The sequence below is a fragment of the Dermacentor variabilis genome, chromosome 3 (assembly GCF_050947875.1).
Source record: "Dermacentor variabilis isolate Ectoservices chromosome 3, ASM5094787v1, whole genome shotgun sequence".
NCBI classification, from domain to species: domain Eukaryota; kingdom Metazoa; phylum Arthropoda; class Arachnida; order Ixodida; family Ixodidae; genus Dermacentor; species Dermacentor variabilis.
The window spans coordinates 70,210,231-70,238,159 of NC_134570.1; the positions used below are offsets into that span (position 1 = coordinate 70,210,231).

The 27,929-nt window shown below is 50.9% G+C and overlaps 1 protein-coding gene across 2 annotated transcripts in view; it reads right to left on the reverse strand.

Moving 5' to 3' along the window:
• The window catches only part of LOC142575853 (uncharacterized), a 156,368-nt gene that overhangs the window by 53,859 nt on the left and 74,580 nt on the right, over positions 1 to 27,929 (reverse strand). For both annotated transcript variants that reach the window (XM_075685554.1, XM_075685553.1), the window contains exon 2: positions 25,948 to 26,063. In XM_075685554.1, coding sequence (XP_075541669.1) covers positions 25,948 to 26,035 — 88 coding nt within the window. In that variant the 5' untranslated portion in view covers positions 26,036 to 26,063. The remainder of the gene's footprint in view (positions 1 to 25,947; positions 26,064 to 27,929) is intronic.

Below are 27,929 nucleotides of genomic sequence, written 5' to 3' on the forward strand. Positions count from 1 at the left end.
TCCCCCGCACAAGTACAAACATGCCGCAGCGATGCAACCACACTAAGCCTACAGAAGAAAAGAAAGAAGGAAATCAAAACAAATAAGAGTCACACAATCAAACAATTAATGCAAAGCGCGTGCGCGCTTAGGTTTGCGCAATTGAGCCGTAATATTTCTTTTTTCGCCGGCGCCTTTATAAACAGACAGGCAGAGAGAGCCTTCGAGCACAGGGCTTCAGCCACATTCGCGTGGTTCCAGGCGGGAACGTCTTGACCTTCGAGACGCGCGCACGCTTCCCGCGTATAGAACACCGAGGTCCGTGACCGCACTCTGCGAGCGACCGTACGCAGCGATATCTCCGCCGGTTAATTTCTCCCCCAGCAACGTCTACGCAGCGGGATTCAATTTGCTTCCTCCCTCGCGAGCTTCGCGACGCGTATACAGCGTGCATGCTGTGAATCACCAACGGGTCTCACGAAGCGCACATGAGAAACGCTTTCGCGCCGCATCCGCGACATAAATCTTCACTCGTTGCGTTTCTCCGGCGGCCGCTACAAGAGAGAACCACGCAATTCACCCAGGCGGTCGCGCTAAGATAGCAGGTACGTAGAGACGCGGGGAAGGCGGCGGTTTGGAAAGGAGGCGAGGTTGCGCAAAGGCGGTTAACACATTCAGATTATGCGCGCGCACTCACCACAGATAACGGCCGCGATAGACCGGACTTCCAAGTCGACGCCGCGCCACGGCCACGATGCTCATAGAGGGAAGTGCATTGTGATGCTCGCCGCGTCGTGTGTATAAGGCGCGGAGCCACCGAGCTACGGCACGAATCTATTCGCGTTCTTCTAGGCATCTGAGGGAGACCAGCAGCAACGCGACCACGGCGGTTGGCGGTGTTTTTTGTTTTGACACAGACTCGAGCCAAGTGCGCACTTTTGAGCAGCACTTCGAGAAACCGTGGAGGCGAGATTTCAGAGAGAGAGGAAAAAAAAAAACGCAAGCAAAAGCAAGATACAGAGAAGAAGTCTGAAGATGGGAGAAAAAAGAAAGGCAGAGAAACAAGTGGACACGGGCTAGCCCTATACACACTTCAGCCGAGATTGTATGTGGAAGAGGTATGTGGAAACTAATCTAAGCTTAATTGAAAACAAAGAGAAGCGCGCTTGCCTCGTCCCACTCCAAGCGCCGCTTCCTGCTTGACCATGCACGACGTGACCGGCATGCATCCCGCGCAATGAACCACGCGGAGGCATCCGGGACTCTTCTTTACAACGAACGGCGCGCATACTACATGGCGCGCCAATCGGAAGCATCTTGGCGTAAATATCGGCGATCTCGGCAGAGATCCACGCCGAGATAGCAGACCGCGGCTCTGCCAAAAAGCCTTCCAACATGCGAGCATGTGGCGAAAGCGCGTGTGATTGGGAGAGACGGTAGGTGCGCGTGTATCAAAGCGCAAACGGACATGTCCGTATACGCCCGGTGGAGTTTGGAACGATGCGCATCCTCCCAAGTTAATCGAGACTGCCGGGACCAGTCTCTTGTGGGGAATTAGACGAGAACGAATGAGTGGCAAAAGCGGCCTGGAGGAATGTGTGTCGACCCCCGAAAGTTGGGACCAAGGCAGTTTTGGGGCACGGGCGGCCGGCGGTGAATCACGTGTGCGATGCGATCTCGACGGACATGTGGAACAACGTTTGGACTGCAGTATACGGAGTCTCTTAAGGAAGGCACCGAGTCAACCATCTGATGTACGACTCCAATAACATTGACGGGGCGTGCCAGCTTATACCGATAGGATCTTAGTGCCTCCAGCGTTCTATATGCGGCTGGCAGCGTGTTTATTTATGGTCCGTAGTTTTCGTCGCCATGCCATGCCATGCGAGTGATTCGAAAGCCGTCCTCTTACTATAAGATGTGCGTTCGCTGTAGAACGTAGTGCTATGTGTGACGCATGTATTATGAGACAGTGGCTTTCTGGGACAGCTGGGGGTTGCGTAGGTTTTAAATTATTGCTAGGGGAGATCGTTTTTCACGCGATTCACTTGGAGCGACATCAAAGTGTCACACTCCAAGTGGACATCCATAGTCCGTATTTGTGCATTCAGAACGTACTCGGCAAGTTTAGCCTTGCTTCCCAGAAAGGGAGAGTGCGAAATGAACGCATGTGCTGCGGTTTTTATAGGCTTCTGTTTCTGATATAAAGTGATTAAGTGAAACAAAGGTATAATCCTGTTATAAGAGCTTTAGCTCTGCTTGGACAAAGCATGCAGTAACTTGCCTAAGTGACCTGCTTATGGTATAGAGTGGTAGTTTGGGCTGTCTAAGTATATTCAACAAATACCACGATTGGCCAAACCTGAATATCCGCAGCTAACATACTTTTCATAATAGAGGCGTACGATGCCTTTGAACGTGTTTCCTCTCGCTCTACATGTCCCTCTTGAGATCGATTTCGGAACTGCGTCTTTCAGCTTTGAACTCGGTTTTCCCAGTTGCCGTTCGTTTTTAATTCGTACGCGACATACTACATATAGTTCTGTAACTCCTACTTCCTGTGTTTTAATTATCATTATGTCGTCGTGGCATATCGAGCGTCCGTGAGAAAGCCTCCGGAAGCACAACTGCGACAGCACGTGCCAATGTTTAACGCCAACATTACGATCGGAACGCATTCCTTTTCTTTTGCAGCTCAGAAGTCCCGAGTTCTCAAGTTGTGGTATAGAGCTGCTAAGTTAAGCGTGAAGAAATAAAATATATATAGATATAGAGATATATTTCTCTTGCTACTGATACCTACAGTGAAAGCTATTAAGTTTTTCACGCCCTGCCAATCTAAAAGCAACGGCCGCGCAGCTGAGCCGTAAATCTTTCTCACCGCAGCTCAGCCAGTGGCATTACGTTAGAAAAAAAAAAAAGAAAAGAAGGAAAGAAAATACAAAACGACCTAAGGGCGGGTGAACCGAGAACCTCCCAGGCAGCTATAGCTTATAGCCTTTTATCGTCGGGCCACTTTTTCTATCACTCCCTCAACGCAGCATGAAGCACACAGCGCCTGAGAGTTGTGTTGCGGCCTTTGCAAGTGCCCCTCACTTCCTCGTGCTTCTTCTCTCCTTGCGTGTTGAAGGAAAGCTGTCGACAGCGCCAGCAGTAGTAGTAGTAGCCGCTGTAGCAGCAGTCGCAGCAGCAACAACAACAGCAACAGCCCCAGCAGCAACTTCCAAGGCACTCCCGGAGACGGAAGAAAATGGCTCGGGCCATTTCGCATGTGCGTTCGTGCGTCCTCGTGCGCTCCACCTAACCGCCGAGCGGGTACGTCTATACACAGCACAGACGCCGGAGCTTTCGTGTACCGCCTTGCTTCACGCAACGTTTCACCCAACGGAATGGACGCACTTTTCGCGGCGATTGGCTTTTAGGCGCGCATTCCTTCACTTTCGATTGCATCACATCCTTCTTATACAGCAGTCGTTCTCTACACTTCCACCCGTTTCGTTGGTTCTCTTTTGCACGGTTACTTTTGTTCGGTTTCTCGTTCCCGTTCGCTTCCTTTATATTTTTTTTCTTCCGGAGGTCCTTGAACCGTTCGAGTCGTCGCCGAAAACCGGCAGATGACCGTTCGCTGCCGATCGACGCCTCGGCCGAGGTGTCGTTTGCACGACGACGAGCCGGGGATGAAGGCGAGCACGCGAGTTGAGAGAGCGAGAAAGAAAGGTAGAAAGAAAGTGCCACGAACTCGTGCATGCCTCCTTCCTCTTCTTTTTTTTTTTTTTTTTCGTCGATGCACCCGTGATTGAAAGGGAGCGAACGTAAACGGGCCGGCGCAATGACACATCGGCCGAAGCGCCATGTGTCTGGCCTTACTCCGTGGGCAGCCGCCTTTGGCGTGCCAACATCGGTGGCATGCAAAATGGGCAGGTTTCGGGCTCGGTGAGTCGAATTGCCGGCTGCCTCGCGCGTAGACGGCAGAAACAAGACGGAAACCAAGAAACAAAAATTCGAAAGCCATCGATTAGGGCGCGTGACGCAAGGAAACAGCAAGGTTTCGCTTTCCCCGCGCCCATCAGCAGCAGCAGCAGGCGCAGAGAGGAGGAAGTGGCGAGAGAGTTGGAGTGGCGCGTAACACTTACTCTGTGCAGGTTGCAAGTGGTCGCTTTGTCCCGGCGCTTAAAGGTAAGGAGATTGAAAAGATATCCTTGACGATGCTCAACGCACCACTTCCCAGAAGAAGGAAAGAAAAAAAAATATGTAAAGAGGGAACGTTTGTCAAGAACCCTAAAGCACACGAGTCCCTACTTTCCGCGGTAACATAACGGAACACTCGCCCATCCCGACGCCCTCCAACGTCTATCTCTGTCTTCTATCTTCTCACGGCGATTCGGAGCAATAACAACAAATCCGCGTGAATTCCGGAATGCAAAATCAATGTACACGGGAAAAGAACGACCATGTGGCGTTAGCGCATGGCAAGGTGCCTCGGTTTCGCCAGCCGATAACGAAGGGGGGAAAGGAAGACGGTGCTCCTTGTACCGGCCCTTCTTATTGTTATTATTTACAGAGCACGCGACCGACTCTGACCGCTGCATTGCGATGTAAGAGATGCTGTACTGCTGCTCCCAGCGGCGTGTGGTCAGTGTCCTCTTGACTGACCCTGTCGTCTTGCGCGGCTGCTGCAAGTTAATAACGGCGCGCTCAACTGCTGATGACGGAGAAGTGCCCGGACAACGAACCGTGTTTTTGCCACAGGCTCCTATTTTCTGTTCTGGAGGAGCTGACAAGCTGTTTCTGTATTCCTTTCTGTCCCGTCGTGCTCTTTTCAAGACCAAAATGACAGCATTGCTCTAAAGGTGGCTGTTGACCGAAGAGCCAGGCAAATATTTATTTTATTTCGTGTTGGGGGGGGGGGGGGGGCTGCATTAACACATGGTGGTTTAATAAAAGCATCAGATACGCAGGGTGGCCGGCATCGAGAACACGCATGTCTCTTGCTTTGTTTTTGTCTGACCGCTTGCATGTCATCTTACATTGCTTGATTAATTTATTGATACTTTGGGTTTAATTAACCTCCGTAAGCAACACAGGGACGCCGACAGATGCCGGACTGGAAGATTTTGGATTTATTTTTACCGCCTGGTGTTCCTTAACGGACACTTACAAGCGAGGTAGACGCACGCTTTTACATTCTCCCCTCATCGGTCGTAATCGAACCTTCGACTACGTGTACGCAGCACAATGACTTAGCCACTACTGCACCACCAGTGCGGATCCCCCATAACGCCGACACTATAACCATGTGAAGCAGTGGTCCAAAGCGTTCTCACAGTACCTGGAATACAGAAATAAAGAAAAGTTGTTCCGCCACACCGATGGCAGTTATTAATCGGCGTTACCCTTCAACATGACGCAAGTTTCACCATAGCTACCTAAAAGCTCAGTTCGCACATCGTCTTCCTGGTTACCATCCTGCTGCTCGGGAAGCGAGCTTTATCGCAAATTCGCATTTTTTTTTCGTCGACGAGGACACAAAGGGATATGCTAGGACGCAAGAGTTCAAGAGGTCTCCCGTACAAGACTCACCTCGACGGAAGCGAATGCGCACCCGGTTTATAAAAAGCAGAATGCTTAACGCACGAGAGGGACCGGTGCGGAATAAAATAATCATAAAAAATAAAGGCACCTCCGGAAGGACGGGTGCCTCGAGCGCGCATCTCTCATTTTCTTAAGGTGCTCCTCGCCTGCACGACAGCTCCGGTGTGACCATTGTCTTTCCCCGTACACTCGTTTGTACCGGGCATCCGCCACTCCCGGCTATACCCTTTCTCACTGTGCGCTGACCTCCCCGCTGCCTCCAAAACCTTGCTCAAGTTCAGCCGATGAACGCATCTACGATTCCCTTCCATCGCCATCTCCTCCCGCCTCCGTTGACCATCAAGCCTCGAAGAGCGCGCGCACCCCCGTGTCAACGGCCGAACTTAAGCGATGTGACTCGGCCCCCTGTGTAACAGCGCTCACAGAGAGACTGCAACGATCCCGTGATGCGTGCGCTCCGCGTCCACCACGCGCCCCAAGCGTCATGGCCGACCCCTCCCGAAGCTCGCTCCTGCTATAGTATCGTTTTCTTCGCGCATAACATCGCTCGAAGACAGAAGAAAGAAGACGACGTTCCGACGAGAGCTGTGATGACGAAATCCACAAGAAAAGAAGTCGGCCTGGACTGATGGCAATGTGGCGTGCTCCGCGCCTACAGTTCTTGCGGAGAACAACGCGCGCTGCGGCGGCGGCGGCGGCGGCATGCAGTCGAACGAACCATCACGGGACGGGTCGGTATTCGGGTGTGGATCAGGAAGCTCCGGGCTGGTCCTCGCCGCCCTCTCCTCCCCACCTCTTGATTGCCGGTCGAATGCGACGGACAGCGCAGCGCCGGCGATCGGCATCCGTCAGCTGCGTGTGCGTGCGCGCCGGTGCGCGGCGCCCGTCTTATTACACGGGCAATCGGAGTCGCCGCCGCGTGCCCGTCCCGCCGAGGCACGGGGGGATACCCGTTCCCCCGCGCTACGGATGCGGGCCTCCTCCACGTCACCGGAAATAAGAATGCGCGGGGTGACAGATATCTCGGCCTGCCACATCGCAGCCTGCTGCCTCTACGGCCGAGGGCGCACCCCTTTGTGTGCGTTCTGCTTCTTCTTCTTCTTCGTATGAGAGCGCTGGCAACACTGACTCCGTTTCTTGTTTCAATGACGACGAGGTATCAGAGCGTGAAGGACGGAACGTCGCGCCTCTTCCGTGTCTCTTGTTGTTTGAACGCATTTTATTTCCAATTTTAAGCGCGCCGCCGAGCTTTACCGAAACTCGGCGGTGTACGTTCTACAGTGCACATAACAGCGAGTTAAGCCGAGGAAGAGATTGTAGGAAGCGAGCAACAGCTTGCCATCGGTTTCAATTTGCCGACGGGGAAGGCCGTGCTAAAAAAAAAAGGAAGAAAAAGAAAAGAGAAAAACAAAAGTGCTCGTTTCAATTTGCCTTCGCCCGTACAACGCGAGGCGCACCTTTCGACGAGCCGTTGTTTATGGCTCCACGAACTTGACCGAGACGACGTCGTGTGTGGGACGGCGGCTCAGGCAACGAGTGTGGAAGGGCTTGGTTTGCGATGAAGAAGAAGAAAAAGAAACAAGTAAATAAAGGAAAGAAAAGGAACCGAACAGGTTACATATATAGAGATCAGAAAATGATGCACCCTCGCAGGGTAATAGCCGGCTGGTCGGTATATCGCATGCGAGCGCCTGGCAGAGGTCAGCAACGGCTGCTGCAGTGCCCCTTCATCTTCGGGCCCTATATACGGACCGTGCAGTTGGCAAGACAGCGAAATACAATGTCTATACCTTCCTCTTGTCAAGCTGTGCAACTTCCGTCGTCGTTATTGAGTCCAAGAGGATGTTTCGTTTGCGGTAATATCTTACGTTGCGCGTATACGTCCCACTAACTCCGTCGGTTGGCTATGAAGGAGAAGGATGAGAGGAAGAAGGAAAGACATGGAAGTCAGGCAGACGCGCGCTTCGTTTGCTGCCTTACGACGCGGAAAGGGGTTAATTAAGCTTTGTGGTTAGTGCGTTTTTCTTCGCATGCGAGGAAGTTTCTTTGTGAAGACGAGGTAGCTCGTCGTCAGAACTTGCGTTCGCTGGTGCCGATGACGAGTTTACTCGTCGGGAATTAGCCGCGGTTTTTCCACACGTGTGTAGTGCAGTTGCTTGTAATTTTGACTCATAAATAATACACAATGACTATTGCTATCTTTTTTTTTTTAAGCAAGACCGGTAAAATTGCGATGAGCATTCCTGGTACCATACTTTTTTAGAAGAAGATTTCTGCAAAATATGCAGGTCTAAATTAAATTCTGTACTGTTAATTTCTGCCACTGAAATTTGTCACGCCAGTTAAGTGGTGGACCGTTTTGTTTTCTTACGATGTTCAGCAATGTTTTTTCAGGCGGCTGGTCGAGCAGCCTTCCGCTTACACATCCATATTTATTCTTATTTATTCTTTATTTTATTTTTTGTTCTTCGATATCGATTCATTGTCCTCCGCACTCCAACTTTACTCCCCGTCTCCTCCGCTTGTCTTCCCGCCTCTTGTTCTTAATGCAATTACGAGAAAAGGCGTTTCCGTTTCCCCCTCATTTTCTCAGTGCATCGATGGAGAGATTCTTGCTTACAGGCGGTGAAAGGTTGGATAAAGTGCAGCGCAGTAACTCTCTCTCAACAGAGCACACCTCAATCTCAGTGCTTCCCGTATGTATACTTCGCGGCCCCGTAAACAGCAAGCTGGAGAAGCACGCAGACAGACGTTCCCCAAGAGCCTTGCCACCTAGTTACGTTCATCAGATGGCTAGGGGGGGAGAAGGAGGTGTGCGTACGATCTCGCCTGAGAATCTCGCTCTGACGTCAACTAACAAGGCGCGTTCTCTTTCGCACTACTTGCTCCTCGTCTCAAACACGGCTTGCCTTCCGCCATCTCCGCGCTGTCTTTTCCTCTCCGTCGCGTGTCAACCAAACGCCGCTAGACTCCCGACAAAGCGTCCGCTCGCCCGCCTCCAAACTAACCTCCCGTGTTTTTGCGCAAACTTCCTTAGCGCGCGCTCGGGAGAGAGAGCGACGGAGGACAGCCGCGGGTCCTTGGTGGGCGAACCGACGCGGCGGTGCGAGCGTGACCGTCACGTTAATAATCGCCTTGAAGAAGGATCGCGTCGCCGGTCAAATGTCAGTCGCCGCCGCGCACGGCTACCATGCGGTGGCGCCCGTACAGGACGTGCGTTCGACGCTCCAAGCCCGAACGTCGAATTGATGGTGATTCAGCCGCTTACCGCGACTCCGGTATGAGCGGCGAATCGAGGCGTTCGTCGACTTCGTTTCCCGCCAGTCGCACGGTTTTTCACACGCGAGAAGCACGGTGGGAAAGAGAGAGAGGGGGAGAGATGATCGATTTCTTTTCTCCGCGATTTCTTTCTTTCTTTCTTCTCCTTCTACCGATTGCGGCCGGTTGATGCTGAATGTGAAATGCAATTGAGTGCCTACAAATATCCGCTAAATGGCGACGTTGTATACAAACGTTTGTATCGACGACCGCCGAAGCTCATGCCGACACTACATACGTTATAGTGTCTTTCAACACAATGTTGGTTAACCTCCTTGCCTTTCCTCTCTCTCTCTCTCTCTCTCTTCAATGTGTCACGTGAGGCGAACCTAGGATTCCTGCGATGGCACTCGAGGCTGATCACACTGCGCTTAAGGGGGGCGAAGAATACGAGCTCCTCATCGCGTTTCCGCCAATATGTTATATTTACAATACTTGCAAGACTTGCGCAGCAAACAAGCTGTAGTGAGAACACCGCCTATAACACCTTCAAACATGGCGCCCAGTATATGGGGCCGAAGCCGGTCGCGGCGGTTTTTTTTTTTTTTTTTCGTCTTCATCGCGTGAGTCGGCAAACGCTATAAGACTAAGAGGCTTATGCAAGCCGTCGGATCGGGCTCATCAGTAAACAGCTTCAGCAGTATGTTGCCTTATAGTGAGAGGAGATGGAGGCTAATGTTTAATATGCGTGTGGAGTATTACGTGGCTAGACGCTCGAAGGAATCCATAATATTCGAGAGTGAGAAACACCCGAGAAAGGTACATTTTCCTAATATGTGAATGGCTAATGGGTCCTTCGACGTGTGCGCGCTCGCGCGCTTCATGGGATATTAAAGAAAAAAAAACTCGAATGCAGGGATTGCAAATATGCTTAAACTAGTAATAGCGTTAAGTTACCTTGAGGGCGTAAATAGCCTCTATTTAAAATCCAAAGTATAGGAAGGCAAAGCGGGCGAAGCGTTACGCGTTCCATTCTCAGCATCCCTTCGCGCTGTCTCCATTCGGCCACGCGCATTCCCCGCCTAGCATACCTGGAAACGTATAGGGGGCGCTGCCAGAAGCTGAAATCAAAGCGTAGGCTCGCGTAGGCTAACCATAGGCTGCGTTCACCGTTTGACGTGACTCTCTCTCTCTCGGCCATACACGCACCGTCGGGCTCGCATCCTGCTGCCACTACTACTTTCAGTCTTCCTTTTGTTCTCATTACATGTATCCTGTATTCTCCGCCTAAATGAAGAAGAAGAAAGAAAGTTCCGCGAGAGAAAAGAGAGATTTTCTTAACGGGCCACGGCGATGAGGCGTGCTTCGGTAGCGGCTTCCTCTCTTTTATTTTCCTTTTTCTCGTGCCGCTGTTTGCGCATGTATACGTGCTGGCGTGCGCGTTCTTCCCCGACAATCGGACAAATTGCGCGGGACTTATCCGTCCCGCTCCTTTCTGTAGCGGCGGCTTTCTTTCTTTTCCATGTAAGGAACAGCTATACTGCGAAGGGCAGAGAATGGAATGACATAGCAAGCCTGGCGCCTCCACTCCGTCTCGTATCCGCTCTCCCACTTCCTCCTTCTCACTCTGCCTTCTCTTTCGCTTTGTCTTCTTCGCCTGCCGTTACGCGGGACGTGACTGACGCTTGGCACGAAGGCGAACGCTGTCTCGTCTTTCCAGGTTCGACTGAATGGCTGGGCACATCCGGAATGTCGTCGTCGTCGTCACCGCCTGTATACTCACTGCACCTAAACGCCACAAACGGAAAAAACAAAAAGTCCACGTATACCCGAGTGCTTTTAGCTTTTAGCGCAGCTATCGAGGTAGATTGTTTCGTCCCTGATTGCAGGCACGCGTTCGTAGTCAGTGCGTCCGCTGACTTGTGGCGGCGTATGTAGGATGTGGTTAGATTGGCTTTAAGAGACCGTGTACGTGGAATGCCGCCCGCGGGAGCTCTTTCCGTTGCTCCGCAAGCGGTTTGACAACCTGAAACTTGCATGCGGTGGCAATCGCTTCTTGGGATGCCACGTCTTGCGCATGGAGTTTGTCCATAAATAGAACTTTACGAGACTGCACTTTCTTCGCACAGCAGTGATTCGTGGCTTATTCGCTGCTTTCGCTGGTCCCAGCTCTCTGAAGCATAGCTGTGCGCCGAGCTATAGGATAATTCTTCATCGGAGCATCGTTCTGATGGAATCGGTGAGGCTTTTCTGTCAGCGCTTACGCTGAATGCAAGTGATTTGGAGCCATTATTTCAGAATGACCTCACTATATGGAAAGTCAAATCAAAGCATCATTTTTTTATTCAATGTTTCGCTTCAAGAAACCTTATTAATATTGTCTCCTTACTCCGCGGATGTTACAATACCGACGACAATAGCCTTCCCCTTGATGACGTCTAATAGCGTAACATCGCCATAGAAAGCGACGTCTATCATTTTGTTCGTGTCATCGTCAGTGAGAAGGAACACAATCATCATCACGGTGCTTTTACAGAATGCAATACGTCGCGAAAGTTTCTTTCTCTCTCTCGTCCTCTCTTTGTCGACCTATACATAAAAGATCGCGTGGAGTTGATTCGCGCCAACATCGACCCAAGGGCAAATATCCTTATTTGATCGCAGTGTTTTCGCAAGCGTGACATTGCCACCGCGGTCAGACGGTGCAATACGCGCACTCCTTCCATTTGCTACGGCGCGACGGCTCGCAAACGAAGTAAACTGGCTCGCTCGAGGCAGAGCTCATGCTGGGTACTCAAACACAGGTCACTAACATCCGCACCATCGTGCACGGCTCGGACGCCGCGGGAGCAGCGCTGTTCACCCTAAAGATTTCGGACAACGGCGGCCGACAGGAATTCCGGCACTCCACGCTCATCGGACGACCTTTTGCGCGGCGATGGTCACGTTTTCCTTGCGCAATGCTGCCGCGCTGTTTGTTGCTCCTGCCACTTGTGCCCATCCCGGTTCCAAATCCGCGTCCGAGGCGATCGCCGCCAGCGCCTGTTGTGTTTGTGCGATGTGGCCGAGTGGTCCATTTATCAAACGGGCGTTACGCCACCACCCACCGCCTAACTCGGCCCCTTCTCCCTGCAGTCTCCCGAAAGGCGTGCCGCCCGTAACGAGGACCTGAACGCGCCATTCCTTTCCCGCGCTCGCTGCTGCTGCGGCCGCCGCCGCCGTTGATGTTGCTGCGAGCTTAGAGCTCTCAGCGTGCGGCGATTGGAGGAAGAAGAGCAACTTCGCTCCTACCACCTCCAGCGCCGACCGCAGGGTGTATGCACTCGCTGCATGCGCTCCTCTCTCCGCCACAAACTCATCCGTCTAGACCTTTACAACGGCCCCTCTTAACTTTCCCGACTTCCCCCCTCCTCCTCCCGTTCTTCTTGCAGACCTCCAGGTTACGACGTCTGAACAGCCTGAACACAGGCACTCCGTAGCGCCGTGCGCAAAAGCCTTAAAGAGAGCCGCGCCGGCGCGCCCTCTCCCGGCTCGCCTGGGCGGAGGGCTTTCCAAAATACATGGCCGCGCGCGAGAATTTGACAAATGGAGAAAGGCCGAAAGGAGAAACGAGCACTCGCTGTTGCGTTGAACGCCGCAAAGCTCTCGCTCTCGATGCCGTGGCGCGAATAAATGTTCGCCGAAGCGGACGCGCAACACTTTCACCTTTCGCGCGTTTAATTGCGGGGTCTTGCAGCCTTTCCTTCGTTCCTTCCTTCCTTCCTGTCTGCGTTGCCGCGTATATTGAATACAGCTGCCCGGATCTTCGGCAGGCGCGGAGCACTTTCACCGATGCCCAGTGGGCAAAACTGAGCTTGTGCTAGGAAATACGTGGGTGGTACGCAGTTACGTATACGTATAGCTGCGTCCCGTTGTGTCTTTAAAAAAAAAAAAGTTATATCTTTGCGTGGGAAATAGGCGCCGCACCTTTACGGTTTTCGAGGCTTGTTCGTTGTATCGTTACAGAATTTATGGAGCCCACTGTAAAAAATGAACAAATAGATAGATAGATAGAAAAGACGTGAGCATGCAGCACTTAAGCATGCAGGGGTAAAACGTTGTTCCGCTCTCACCCAATGTGGTTACGTCCTACAGGTGCAGTAATAAAACCCTGACTTGAAGTGCGGCCTACAGCGCCTTACCTCGTCGATTCTATTGCCGTGCTGCGTACACTGTTTAACGAGAGCTTCGAGAACTGAGAGCTTCGGCAACGTACTTTCTCCGTGCTCGACATTGTGTACTCACGTCGCAATGTTGTCATGTTTCGTCAGTAAGGCTTGGTTCGTATTATCACTGGCGTCTGCGAGTCCAGTAACTCTTTGTTAAGAACTTAGAGGTCTGGACTCTAAGATGGCACAGCACCCTTTATTTTCTTCCCTTGATCATGCCAAATAGAACACGTCGCTCGAAAAGGAAGTATGCGTACGCCCTTACCGAACCAGGCATAGACAAAGATGCCCGCTATTTTGCTCTCAGTCACCGAGCTTGTAACCTTGCACAATTGGCACTCTATGCTGAAACTCCACTTGTGACAAGAACGTCACGAAATCACAGCAATGATCATAAATACCGGTCGCTTCGAAGGCGGTTGAAGCGATGCTCTTTCATCTGCGTGCTCACTGCATACGGAATTCTCCCACGAAATCAAAATGCAAGAAATAGGTCAGCTCATAACTACGTGTAAGTCGCTTATTTCCAATTCATTCGCATTCGTAAGGATTAAACTGTTCAAATGTTGGCTTAACAATGAATTTAGGAGGCAAACTGTTTTTCGCCGTGCGAAGACAGTGCAGTAGTGTCGTGCCTATACGGAGGCAACAGCTGGATGCGTTGGAACTCCAGCCACGCAAGGCATCATCTCAAAAGATACAAAAGCTTTGGATGTGAATGAAACATTGAGAGAGAACCTGAAGATTTCCGCCACAGTATAGGCACAATCGTAACGTCCGTGACGTTCTTAACAGTGTAAACTAGTCGCACGACGAAGCTTGGTGTCAGCGGTCACAGTTCGGTTCCTGACAAGCTCCATATATACCACGCTTGGTTCACTGTGCCGGTGGCTGACCGCACGCGAATTACATGTGAGCGAGGGGGTGTGGTTGTCTGGCACAGTGACGGATGTTCACATTACACGCCGTGAAAGATCTGCTGTCTTGTCTCGCGGAGGCCCGTTTCATTGAACTATACACACTTCACGAGGGGCTCTGTGCGCCACTGCTCACCCAGGCTGCCCGCCGGTTCCTTTCAGGAAGCAGGCCTGTTGTTATACATTCGGGAACGAGAGGTGTGCCTGTGGAAATAGGCGGTGGAGTAAGTTGCGCATTACGAACTGGCAGCCGCGCCGCGCCTTGCTCGTCGCCTCTTGGCGCCGAACAACCCCTGTCGTTTTGCAAGAGCTATTGCATAACAGCGGGGTCCGGCGCGGTCGTTTTCCTCACTCAAGTGCATACGACCTTCTCGGTACCTCAATTGCCTGGTATCTCTGGTGGCTCATTCGAACCTTCCTGAAGGGCTGCGAGGGATTCATGCGGGCCGTCCCATGCGATACGCTCGGAGCCCCGTAAATGACTAAGCATCTCTGCGCTTACTGAGACTTTGCTATCTGTAGTGTCCGTATAAAATGTGCTGAAATAAAGCATGTGTTGGCATCACCTTACCCAGGAATTTCGGACGTAGCCTCGGCGGCTATCTGTTGAACTTCACCGCATTGCACCAGCGTTAGTCAATGGACAGCATTCTTAAAAATGAAATTTACAAAAAGATGCGAGAATCAACAACTTACAATTAGCAACGTCGAGAGTGTACGCTTTTCTAATAACATGTCTATTTACGGCACTCATTTGCAATGCGGTGAGGTGTACTGCGGTGAAGTTCCACAGAATGGCGAAGGGGCAATGTAAAAAAATTCCTGGACATTATCTTCGGTTCCTATTTCTCATGCGTCATATGAAGATGCCCTCTGAGCATTTTGGCTTTACTTGAATGCTTCATAAACATAGCAGAGCGGCATTCAGCAAAAGTCGAAGCTAGGAAAAGAAAAGAGAAAAAAAGGAAACACCGGCGCTTTGACCTCACATGACTTACGCATGCACTTGGCAAGTGGTGAGAAATGATGATAACAAGAAATGCAACAACAGCGTCACTTTTCGGATGACTCGTCACGGTCATCGTTAAACTTTCCGGCAAGAACCGTTGATCCAGCTTCTGGGAATCTGAATACTGCCGTGCGCCTATAGGTATAGATGGATGCTATTTCTCCGAGCTGTGGCATCAAACGTCGCGCTGGCCTGAAGCAATGCAGGGGCAGATTGCAGTATATGCCACCGGATGTCCGATACTTATAGTCTGTAGCGCTTTCTCGCGTCTAAAATAAGCGGAGCTCAATTTTTCAGGCGTCAACGAACCGCCGAAACCTTATGAGAAGCTCTTTTTATCTTGGATACGAAACGGTGTATCAGCTAACGCGACCCGATGTGATGTTATAAGTGATTCTGTGCCCCTTGTGCGCTTGTACATGACTGTCGAAAAAAAAAATCAGGTGCCGTAAATGAAAGAGGCTTCATGTTTGTGATGAATGTGAAAATGCGAAAAATGTCAGGGGGAATGACAGGTGTAACTCGTGTAACATCCATTGACAGAGACACCGTATTATACGGTTACAGTCGCCACTAACTGCGTGGGCATTTCGATATAACGCTTGATATTTTTCTAATCAAGCGATTTATTATTATTATTATTATTATTATTATTATTATTATTATTATTATTATTATTATTATTATTATTATTATTATTATTATTATTATTATTATTATTATTATTATTATTATTATTATTATTATTATTATCCTGGTGGTGGTGGTGGTGGTTTATAGGGTTCATGGTGCAAGGACCATTTCTGGCCAACAAGCTCTAAGCACGATCAAACGATTACGCTCGACGTTGTCCTTCTTTGGCCAGCCTCGCTCTATCTACTGACAACGAACTCTCATGCTCAATCACCTGTCTCAACTTTAAAAAATCATTGTGCAATCGCTTTTGACATAGTTGATGAACGAATCACCCATAGTGCTTGCTCGGTTACACCTTTTGGGACACCGTGTCGGCGAGGTCCCGCATACAGCCGTCTACGATCCGCATTCTCACAGACGCCCGTCGTCGACTGGCCGGGGCTTTCTCGTTTCTTTTTTTTTTTTTCGTTCGTGAGGAAGCAGCAGCAGCAACAGCGTGGCCCCTGGCGCCGCGCGCGTCCGCAGTGAAGGACCCCGCGTGCCACGCGCCAGTGTCAAGACCTGCCCCAAACGCCGGCGAAGGTTGGTCGTGCGCGCCTCTCGCAAATGAGATGCCCAGGTGCGCGTGCGCGTAGATTCCTTCCTCGCCTTCCTAGGCCACGGCCGCGGCGACGTTGCTGCTTCGCCGTCGGCGCCCTCTTCCTTACCGCGCTGACCAACACCTAACAACCCCCCTCCCCCCCCCCCCCCCCCGAGCTCACACTTCGCACCCGCTCTTTCTCGCCGCCACTTTCTCCGTATGAATATGTAACTGGCCACGGATACCAACTGTGGCGGCCACGCACAGGCCTCTTCGTATTGCACAGGGTCGATCGACCCTGCCGCATTCGGCTCTGCTGCTGCTTCGGCATGCTGCTGCTGCAGCGCCGGGTGAATGCCGTGACCGAGACGCTCGGGTGTCGCGGTTTATTTGCTTTACCGCGCTAACATCCGAGCGGCGTCCGCAAAGGCGCCGGTGGCCTCCGAACAGCCGATGTCTCGAGGTCGATTTGGGCGACGCCGCTGGGCCTCGACCGCTCGGCAACGCGCGTGTTTACTAGATTTCCTTCTCGGTACGCTCAGCTGACTGGCTGGACGCAACCTCGTTTCCTTACGTGCCGGCGCCTTAGCTTTTCCTTCGTATAGAAGCATATGCCACTCGCTTGTGTATTTCAATCTTGGTGCCACCATTTTATCGGTAGAAAAGGACAGAGCGCTCTCTGGAGGGACTCTCGTGAACTATTTTTGATGGCTGACCCGTTCAAGAGAGAGAGAGAGAGAGAGAGAGAGAGAGAGAGAGAGAGAGAGAGAGAGAGAGAGAGAGAAGGAGGCGTAGAAAGGCAGGGAGGTTAACCAGAGGTAGTTCCGGTTGGCTACCCTGCGCGGGGGAAAGGTTAAGGGGGTAAAACGAGAAATAGAGTGGAAGGGGGAGATAGAAATACAGATGAGCACGAACAAACCACGCACGCTATAGAGCGGTAGGGGGCGGCGTTCTTTATGTCTATCGTGAAGCCCCGTAAACGGCCGGAACCTACGCGAGTAAGGCCTTCAGCGCGGATGTTCTTTGGGTGTGCTGCCCTAAAGCTTCGATTTCTGATAGTGGACGATTGTCCAACTCGTTCAAGCTTTGTGTTGCACACTGTCGTACTGTCCAACGTACTCTATAAAGCGGTCGCGCGATACGTCGGTTTGTGTTTCGGTATTTCCATAAACGTGCCCGCTATTGGCTACGTCTTCGGAAACTTCCTAGAATTTCTGAGCAGCCAGAGAAAGCTTACCTATAACTCTTATTCTTTACGAAGTGTCATTGCTTAACAGACAAACTTCACTATATACAGATGCTTGACAAATCGTTGCTGTACAAACTAAGACGAAAGGCTCTCTCGTCTCGTCGCGATATGAGTGGCTACACAAAACAAAGGCAAGTGGTAAAACCACAAGTCCATTCATTTTTCTTTTTTGCTCGCTCAGCTGCAGTGTCTCACATTTATTGTGCAAATACCTGTCAGTTTTCCGCATCAGCGTCTCAGCTTCATGCCAGGCTCGGTATTACGACGCCCTACACATGCGACTGATTATATTTTCCCTCAGGGGCAGTACGACACGCTTGGTACTGTTTCAAATTGGTGTTTATAAACTGTTTTTAGCTTTCTTGAGTACTTTACACATGATACTTGCTCCAAGAGATCATTAGGGCACAAATAAAAAGAAAACACTTTGATTGAAAGTGGTGTATGCAAAACGAATTCCTCATGCATCATTCTTCCCTGCGTAAACTTCTCGTGTGTCATTGACAACATATGCAACATACAAAAAAGCAGTTCGAAATGAGTATGGACAAGTCTAATATGCCTCTATTATATTTGGATTCATACGCTGTCAAGAAACTGCATCACCCGCCGTGGTTGCTCAGGGGCTATGGTGTTGGGCTGCTGAGCACGAGGTCGCGGGATCGAATCCCGGCCACGGCGGCCGCATTTCGATGGGGGCGAAATGCGAAAACACCCGTGTGCTTAGATTTAGGTGCACGTTAAAGAACCCCAGGTGGTCAAAATTTCCGGAGTCCTCCACTACGGCGTGCCTCATAATCAGAAAGTGGTTTTGGCACGTAAAACCCCAAATATTATTATTATTATTATTAAGAAACTGCATTGCATGCAGCGTGATATCTCAAATGGCTAAAATCCATTCCGCTAAACATTTTCTTGTTGTGTTCGACGTATATAAAGTGCTTAAGCGTATTTACTTCGCGGCTGATTCTGAATGATCAAAGAAATGTTTTCCCTAGAAGCCGGAAAAAGTCGCAACTACCCGTGGTTTTTTTCGGCGAGAATCAAATGAGCCGAAGAAATCTTCTCAGGCGCTTGAGAAGGAAATAGGCGCCACCACGCCAACATGCAAGTGCAGAAAAGAAGAAAAAGAAAGAAAGAATAAAGGAAAGAAGTATCGATTCGGCGCATAGTACCTCGATTTCTCCAAACACGTTTCATGAATAAACATGAACATTGCGTCAGGCGACCGCGAGGCAAAGCTGCGGAGGCATCGGCGTGGTTCGCGCATTGGCGGCAAAAGTACGATCTATTATCCAACTGGCATCCCGAAAAATTTGCCTCGACCAAACAAAGAAATCCTTGGACGTTACACACAATATACCCGGAGGTATATCCCCCATGCGCGCCTGTGCGGTTGCCAAGAATGAATAAACATGGTGTGCAGGTCCTGACCTCGACTTTTGTGAAGAGCCGTTCGTCGTGTAGATCGAGCGAGCCCGGTATAACAACAATAATAATATAAAAAAGAAGGTCAACAAATCTCAAGCCCGTTTTCGCGCCTCAACTCTTTGTCCTGCCGTGCATATGCATCACGCGTAATTCTACAGGCGCGCAATGTAAGCGACCACCAAGCGCTTCGTTCCGACTCGGAGGTCCCTCAAAACACCATGAAACGCGTCCTTGAACCGCCATGGGAGTCTGGGTTCACCGACAAGCTTAGAGACGACGAGGGGATCTTTTATGAAGGAGCGCGGCGAGCACAGCAACTCGTTCGTATTTATTTTCGGCCGTGGTGTTTCCGTGTGGGCATCTTCTTTCTGTACACTATATAGCTCGTACTCGCCGCTTCCCGCGAAGCGTCGTGCCTCGCGGATGATCGTTACCTCCCTTTACGCCAACGAGCACTGTCGAAGAGTCTTAACGAGACGAGGGGTCACGTAATCCTTCATAATCCCGCGTAGAGGGGGCGTCCTCACGTGCAATTATGTTTCTCTGAAAGGCGTGTCCTGTACGGGACGCGAGTGTATACATGCTGTTCACGGAAGGCCTCTGTTGCGACGTTTATCCCACACTGGTGCAGTGTCTCTTCCGTATTTATCCCACGGTAAAACAGGTTCTCTACACACCGGAGGCCGAATTCACGAAGCTTTACGTACGTAAGTGCTTTTCTTGCTATTGGCCGACGGCGGTCCTTGCTAATAAATATGTCCAGCACCCAGGATTGGCTAAAATTTACTCCGAAGAAAGAGCTTTAGCGTAAGAGGCTTTTTGAATACGGGCCCAGTCTTACGCGGATAAATGCCATACGTGGATGTCGCGCGCTCACCGGAAGGCCTAATTATTCGTCGAGTTCATGAACGCCAGATGATAAATCGTAGTGCCGCTGCACTATGGCTTAAAGTGATAGGTGCCACAACTCGCGGCAGATAGAACCACGCGGGATGACGACGGTTCTGTGCGGTTCTGGACTCGTGCAAAATCCGCAAGTGCGCTTCGCCAGGGGTCTCGTCTCGCCTAACAGTGATAGCGCACTACAGGCAAGAAATCCTAAATAGCGCGCGCCAGCGCCCGGACTGCTGCCACCGTGGCTGTCGGCCTCTATTCTACGTTCCATCCTATTTTTTTTTCAAAATTTGGCTCTAAACTTCGACGGTGCTATATCAAAGCGCGAGCTCGGCCGCCTTCGTTAGGACATGTTACATACGTATGAAAAGCCTGCTTGCAGAGCACAATGCGTTGGCGGGCTAGTTGGTGCGAATCCATAATTACTTTGTTGCAGAATTCGACTCATCATGTATCAACTAAGATAATGCTTTCTTCGTGGTTACTTAATGCTCACGTGCATCTTGACTTCTTCCTGCACCTTTCTTTTTTTTCTTTTTTTTTTAAAGCCACAGCCTAAGGTGGTTGGCATGTTACATCAGTGGGAACATCAACTATAGGTCACAGCCTCATATCGACGCCTTCGGGACTTTGTACGACGCAAGTTCCCGCGTGAACTTTACTAAAGCGCGCCGTCTATCATTTTGCTTGCTTGCTCGTTTGTCTCTCTTATGAATCTCGCCGCTGAATCGCTCTCCTCGATTTCTGCTGCTGCTGCTGCGCCATCTTCGAGACTAAAGATAATTCTCCCTCTTGTCTAAAGTGCAGCTAAACATCTTCCGCGGTTTCAAAAAGAGCCGCGCCACGGAAACGTCCGCACACTCGCCGACCAATCGCCGCCTCTTCCCCCACTTCACCGCAGCCTGGTGTAAGCCACGGGGCGTTGCATGCACGCGCGCGCATGAAAAGTGAAAGCAGCCGCGGCAGCGCATCGAGAGATGGAGGCCACCGCGGCGCTGCCTTCGGCTGCCGTCGGCCCCGCAAATGGGTCAAGGTGCAGCGACCATGACACTCGCGCCTTCTTCCCGCACTGGTGCGTTACGTCACTGGACGGCTGCCGCCGCCGCCGCCGCCGCCGGAACGGGGAAAGTGACGCGGCGACGGCGTCGGACAGGCCGCGCCGCGGGGGAGCCAACCAGTTCGATGCTTGCCTCCCCCCCACCAGCACCCTCCCGCGCTCACGATTAAGTAGCTGTCGCCGCCGCTGCTGCGGCGAGACCGTTCGCCCGGGAGCCCGTTGCTGCGCCGCATGTTGGCAAGTGAGAGAAAAAAAAAAAAAAAAAAAACAAGCGAGAAAAAAAAAAAAAGAGACAGAGACCGTCTATACAGACGTATGTACTACGTGCGTGTGTGCCTTACGTTAGCGGCACGTTCGTGTGCGTGCGTTCGGATTAGGCAACCAATCTATAGCCGCAAGCTGGAAACGCTGAAACGTAGTTCTGTCGGAACGGTCGAGCGTGGGTTGTCTATTTTTTGTCCGCAGGCAGGAAAAAAAAAGGTATGCTGTGTGTGCGTGTGTGGGCACCTTAATGAGAGAGGGAGTAAGCGTGTCTAATTTGCGGGGTAGTGCAATTTGTCGGGGTTTATTGCGGCCCTAATGATTCCGAATTGCCTAGATGTTTGCTGATTTACGCCATATTTAGTGGAATTTCGCACGCCCATGCCAAGAAGAAGAATAAGTTCAGATATTTCGGTTCTACGTCGTGGGCTTTCAGATAAACATGTAGAGTTTTCTAGATTCTGAGATAGGCCCACTTGTGGTAGCCTTTTCTAAATTGCTCTTTGTTGTATAGTTCCATCAGCTGTGGTGATATCACACTTGCCGGTCTGCCCGTGCTGACCGTGTTTCTATTCCAGTGCTACTTTTCGCGCTTTCTCGTGGGCTCTAGCGGCGCCAAGTACGCCTTATGAACGGAATCAGACGGCCGTCACCGGTGACTGACAACAAAGGAATAGAATTGAACGGAAGGAATCTGTAGATTATACCAGCCTAGCTTCGTCTACATCAAACGTTGGTGGTACGTCAATACTTTGCTCGATTTGTCAGGTCTCTTAATAGCACGAGGACGCATACAGGCTCACGGAGTGGCACAGAGACAAAATTTCAACTAAAATCGACACGCTGATGAGGCGCTTTCAGAAATTGACCCTGCTTAGTGGACCTAAGCTCTTGAATGCTTGAGATTTATTCGCCTCATATCATTTACTTGTAAGACGTCTTGAATGACTTCTCCATGTCATTTCTTGTTCGTGGAGCAAATTTTTTTGTTTTCTTCTGAATTGTATCCTGATCAACTGGCTGTTTTGAGTTTAATCATCAAAACGCGTACGCTTTCGGATGTTGTTGAAGTCACTATTTCTTACTAAGAATAGAAACAGTGCAATGTATAAAGTGCAGGGCATCACTGAAAGGAATCATTAAGTGCCAGCCAAAATGACGCTTGGCTGACGCTATAACGGCTAGTATTACGACGATGACCTCAATAAGTGTTTCCTCGAAGCTTCCTTCCCTGAGCACCTCATTTTCTTGTTTTGCTTTAAAGTAAGCATGACAAACATACCCGTGATAGTTTTTCTTTTTCTGGAATGTAGTATCAACGGATACATCGGAAGCCTAAGGAGCAGAAAAGTTATTCGGAATGGCTTGAAAAAAAAAAGATATAAAGACACGTTGCAAAGAAAGACACGTCGCGTATACGAACCACTCGAAAGCGACTCCTCTTGCTAGAAAATATAGTAATACTCATAAAACGCTGATGAAAGAACAAAACAAGTGCAACGCCAAAGAAAAAAAGCAGCCGTGCGATGTCACACTGACACTGTGCGCCAGGATCTCGAGAACGCGTCGTGTGCTCGCTTTCTGTATGCGGGTCAGTGTATCCGCATGCCGTTTGGGTACTGCAGTGCGCGCAGGGGTCCTTCCGTGTGTATACGCGAGTGGCTCGGCCGCCCTTCTTCCTAGAAACTACTCGCCTCATCTTCTCTTGAAGAGCAACGTTCACCTCTAAGCGCGCGCGCGGACACCTGCTCCGCGAACAGCAAGAAAAGCAACGCAACGCCGTATAAGCGCAACAACTCCGCATCTCTTTTGACGCCGACGGGCAGGGACGACGCCCCTTGCCACTGTCATCATCACCGTAGAACTCCGCCCCCCCACATGACCGGGTGCCATCGTCCAAGTAACGACTACCCGGGACCGGGTTATTCTGCCCCATGCCCCGCACTCAAAGGCTTTGTAATAACCGCGCCGGGAAGGCGAGAGAGCGCGTTAGCTGCATACTGTCCTCGCCGCTTTCCTTTCTCCCCGCCTTGGCAGTTTCGTATCGCACGACGCAATGATACGCTCGCCACACTCCGTGGACGCGTTTGTGGGTTGCATGAAAGTGCGAAGCGGGGTCATTCCACCGGGATTTCTGCTTTTCGCCCGGCTCTTCGCTGTTCCTTTAAACTGTGCCGTTCCGGTCGGCTCTTGCGCTGGACACGTGAGCGCAGAAGAAGGATGCAGGCACAGGCCGGACATCCGAGAGAGGAACGAAAATCGTCTGAGTGAGCTGTTAGCCCTGATGATGTTACTTTCGACGTTGCGGTTTTACTTGTTCGTTTGTTTCGTCTTGTCTTTCGTTCACGCGAACAACTAAGATGCTACGGATACGCTCATTATCTCTCCGTTCATGTTGGCTTTTCTAGTGGAGGTTCTGCACAGGTCATTGACTTTCTTTCTTCCTTCTGGGGGCGGAGCAGGAGATGAGAGGAAAAGGGGAGGGTGCGCCCACACCGTGACCCTGCCGCTGACCTCTCCGAACGCTTCTTTCGTAACTCTGAACTCACCGCTGTACATGCCACTACCATGCGTTACACCAACTAATGCGGCGCCGAAGATGCCATGGAGAGTGGCTATGCCCTCCTGCCGTGAACCGTGTATTGCGTGATGTGGACACACAGATGGCAGTGTCTGCGACTTCCTTTCCTTCTCCTCGAAGTAGTTTACAAAGCGAGCTTTCCGAATGCACGACATGCGCGTAGACAAGTAAACGATGCAGAATATTTCCACCGCCAACTGATTATCTTTCATGCGGACGCCATTGTTTCCGCCACGATGTCTTACTTCCATGGTCCAGAGTTGGACTCCTCGAAACGGAGCCGCGGAACGCGCTCTTCATCCGGCCGCCTCGATCTCTGCCATTTGCGGCTCTCTCCAGTCGCTGCTCTCGGTGCCATCAGCACCCGTGTGCATGCAAGAAGGCCGGCAGATTAGGATTCAGGAAGCGAATTAGAGGGAACGAAACCCACGGCTCTTCTTTGCATGTCTTCATCGCTCCCACGTTTTCTGCGCGCCGTTTTGCAGTGCACACATTGTGCAACAACAGTAATGACGCGCGCACTCATGAGCCACTTCGCCACGGAGTAAGTTCGTATTCTTAGCGTATGCATATATTACTTTTTTTTTTAATCTACATGCTTTCGCCTGGCCAGAAAGCTCGCGCCGTCTGTGTGTGCGTGCGTGTGCGTGTGTGTGTACATAGCGTGCGAGCACTGGGCTACACAGACCGTATAAGCTGAATGGGGCTCCCAAATGTTCCAGCATGCGAGGAGGCGCATGTGAGCGTGCCAGCGGGCCGCGGCGAGCGGAAGTGTGTGAGCATGCCTGCGGCGTTGGCTACGGATGGGATGAAGAAAATATGACCGACTGTCACGCACTGCGTGTCAACAGCAGAGCGAGTCAAAAAAGAAGAAGAATGAGAAGAAATCGCGAGCGGAGGTCCCGCGCGCTCACCCTTAATGGTCCCACGGAAAAAAAAGGTTAGACGGTCGCTCGCTTCCCGCTTTTACTTTTGGCTCTTTCTTTTTTTTTTTTCCTTTCCCGCCCCGCACCATTTGCGGTGGCGGTGCTCGACCTCACTCGGCCTTGGACGTCACGAAATGTTTACGCATGGCTCACGATACGTGTCTCTTGTCTCACAACGAGACCGCGAAAAAAAAAAAAAGTGTCGTGAAGGGAAAACGTCGAGCAGGCGCTGGTGCCGTCGCCAAGTGATAGCCTCCCTGCTATGGAGTCGCCTCACGAGTTTCCCTAGGTCTACACCTGCGGCTTCACTTTCTCTCTGTTCTGGATCCTTCACTTTGTTTTCTACGCACCGTGTCACTTTTTTTTTTAAGTCGTTGTTTCTTTAGCGTGTGCGCAAAGTCACAAAGCTGGAACCGACGACCGCCGGTTGTCGCTCTGCCTCTGTAAAGTAAACGCCTAAAACTTACTCGCCTTGCGTGTGCCCTCGAACGTCAGGGCCCATTTGGGAACAGCAGGAAGTCATTCGCTGTGCCAGCGTCATTGATCGTGCGAATCCAGTTTAAGTAACGCGGTGTCTCGGCCAACGCCGATCCTTGAAGTCGAGCTGCTCGGCCGTTCGGTAACGTGGTAGTGCGCGGCGGAGTTTCGCGCCGTCAGCTGCGCACTCCAGTCGATCTCCATGTCGTAAAGACTAAAGCGGCGACCGCAAGGAACGTATTCTACGCATGTTTTTGTGCGTAGATCTGGGCCTAACGTCTGCGCTTCCATTTCAAGCGCTGCGACAAGACCGCTTTATCCATGGCTAGAATGCGTAACATGTTGCATCTACAGGGCATGGTAACAAGCAACCCGCTTTTTCGTCTGTGATTGTAGTGTTGACTGAGCAGTATAAAGTAAAGGCCACATCAAATACAACGGCAGAACATACGTTTCGTGTGGTTGCCGCTTAGCGTAGCGGACGCACTACTTTCAACGTCGTTCGCTGAAATTCTCAACATATTGCTTCTCTATTAAGAAATAAAGACCACACGCCCTGTAACAGCCCTATGAAGTGACCGCATACAGTAATATGGAATCGTACTATTTCTTATCTCGCGTCAAGAGATTATATATATATATAGAAGAGAGGAAAGGCAGGGAGATTATAACCCGATGCAAGTCTGGTTTGTTACCCTGCGCTGGGGGAGTGCTACGAATATATATAGGACATGGAAGTCACACGACACATGTGGGTTTTGTCAACGGCGTTCCACAGCTGCAATTCGTAACTGTATATAATCGCTAGCAATGTGCGATGATGCGCAGGAGATGCGTATTGCAGCGGCCGGGTAACGTTCGGAACGTTGGCAACTGGGGTCGGCTGACTCACCTGATAGGACTGTGGATAAACAAAAGGCAGATAGTAGAGCCACGCTGACCAGCAGCGTGGGCCCAGCTATGAGGTGCCGTAGCCCCATGGCCTGGCCTGGGGGGTCGCTTCGTCACCTGCGCACAAGAAGGGACAAATGCGTGAGACAAGGTTTGCCTTCGGTTCAAGATGAGGCCTATACTACGGGGGCACACAACGCACTGCCTCAACACGTAATCGCTCCACCGAGGTAATCATGGTGAGGCGATTTGTAGGTTCAAGCTATACTTGAGGAACTGGAAAGTTGCACAAAACTATTTCTTTTTATATTTCTTCACTCGCCCAATCACTAGCGCGAAGCTGCGCATCGCACGACAGTAAACTGCAAATGCATTGCACGCAAGTTGGCTGTTTGCAAATATTGCACCAGAGGCTAGAAAGCGCCCAGATGACAGCGTCATTAAAATGGACACTTGAAAACCAATTAATTCTTTAATCGCTTGTTCTCTTCGGCTTCAGAAGGAGTCGTTATGATAACATTTACACAATTTCCCCTATGGTGTGCGTAGTTACTCCTCGGTGAATCCTGTTTCTGGGAGCAACAGCTTTAGCAATGTGGTTTTCACCGTGTTAAACGATTATCTACTGTAGCAGCGGATGACTCAGACTGTGCTTAACTTAAACTTCGAGATCTCTAGTGTGATTGCCACTCTGGTTAGTGACTATATGTTACGTAGAAGCCGTCCTCTGACTATTTCCTTGCGCTATCGGGTCGCTATTTATTGGTTGATTCTAACCATTACGTCCCTAGGTTTTGCAGCAGTGCCAGGAGAGATACTCGTTCAATTATAACGTTCAGTGATGAAAAAAGGTCGCATTGAAGTCGCACTAAACCCCCTAAAATAATCTCGACGAACGTGCCGCACAACCCGATAGACAGAGACATTGCAGCTTTAATCAGCAGAACCGCAACGCGGCCGCGTGGTGAGAACGCGCGTGCAATGTGCTTCCTTGGTGGCTGTCAACAGCCATTTTTCTTCCCGAGCCTAGTCCGTCCTTTGGTGGTGGGGAGACGTGGGGGGTAGGGGGGGGGGCGGCGATTCGAAACCGGTACAAGGCCACAATAAGGCTCGATGCAGCCTATAACGTACGCCCAAGCACTCAGCCATCTTCTCACCCGTCGCGCGCACTGACACCTTGCATCAGTCGCGAATGTCGCCGCGTTCCGCACGCGAGCCAAGCTTCCTCGCACAATAAATAACCGGAACCCCTTAGTCGTGCGCTTCGCAAGAAAATGCACGGCGATACGAAATGCTCGCTGTCCGGGTTAGCGGCGGCGGCGGCGTGAATTATACATCGAGGATGTTTCTGCCGCACGGCGTGCTGCGACGACGCGCGGCGTCGAAGTGTGCGTGGGTGTGTATCATGTACACGGGCGGCGCACGCGCGCGGCGCGACGTTCACCTTCGAGAGCGTCGCCTGCTGCTTGCTCGTCCGAGGCGGGTGCCTGAGCGTACAACAACTTCATTGCCCCGCTCACTATTCTTTTTAAGCCGACATCACAGCCCGTTTCACGTCGCGAGCTTTCCTCGCGAACATAGCTCTATAGGAGCAAAGGTCGCTACATCAAAACGGGACATCGCAGCACTTTGCGCTCGGGATTGAAAACAGCATCTATCAACTCGAAAAATTCCATTTTCATTTTCCGGCCAACCTTGCATTAGAAAGAACAGAAGGTAAAAAGTTTCCTAGACAAGGCATAGCGAGCTTCGTGCCAAGGTTCTTTTTTCATTGTAAGGACTTTTTTTCTTCTTTTCAAATGGACATTACGAAAGTTTCCGAAACTTCTTGGAGATTCCGGGTTTTTAGGTGCAATTGGTTATCTAGCGCCAATATTTTCCTCTTTCTCAACCACCTGAGCAATATCATAAGGATTATTTTGTTTGGAAAGCAAGGTCTGTGTTATTGGTGACTGCTCTACCACTTTATATTGTCGTTCGTCT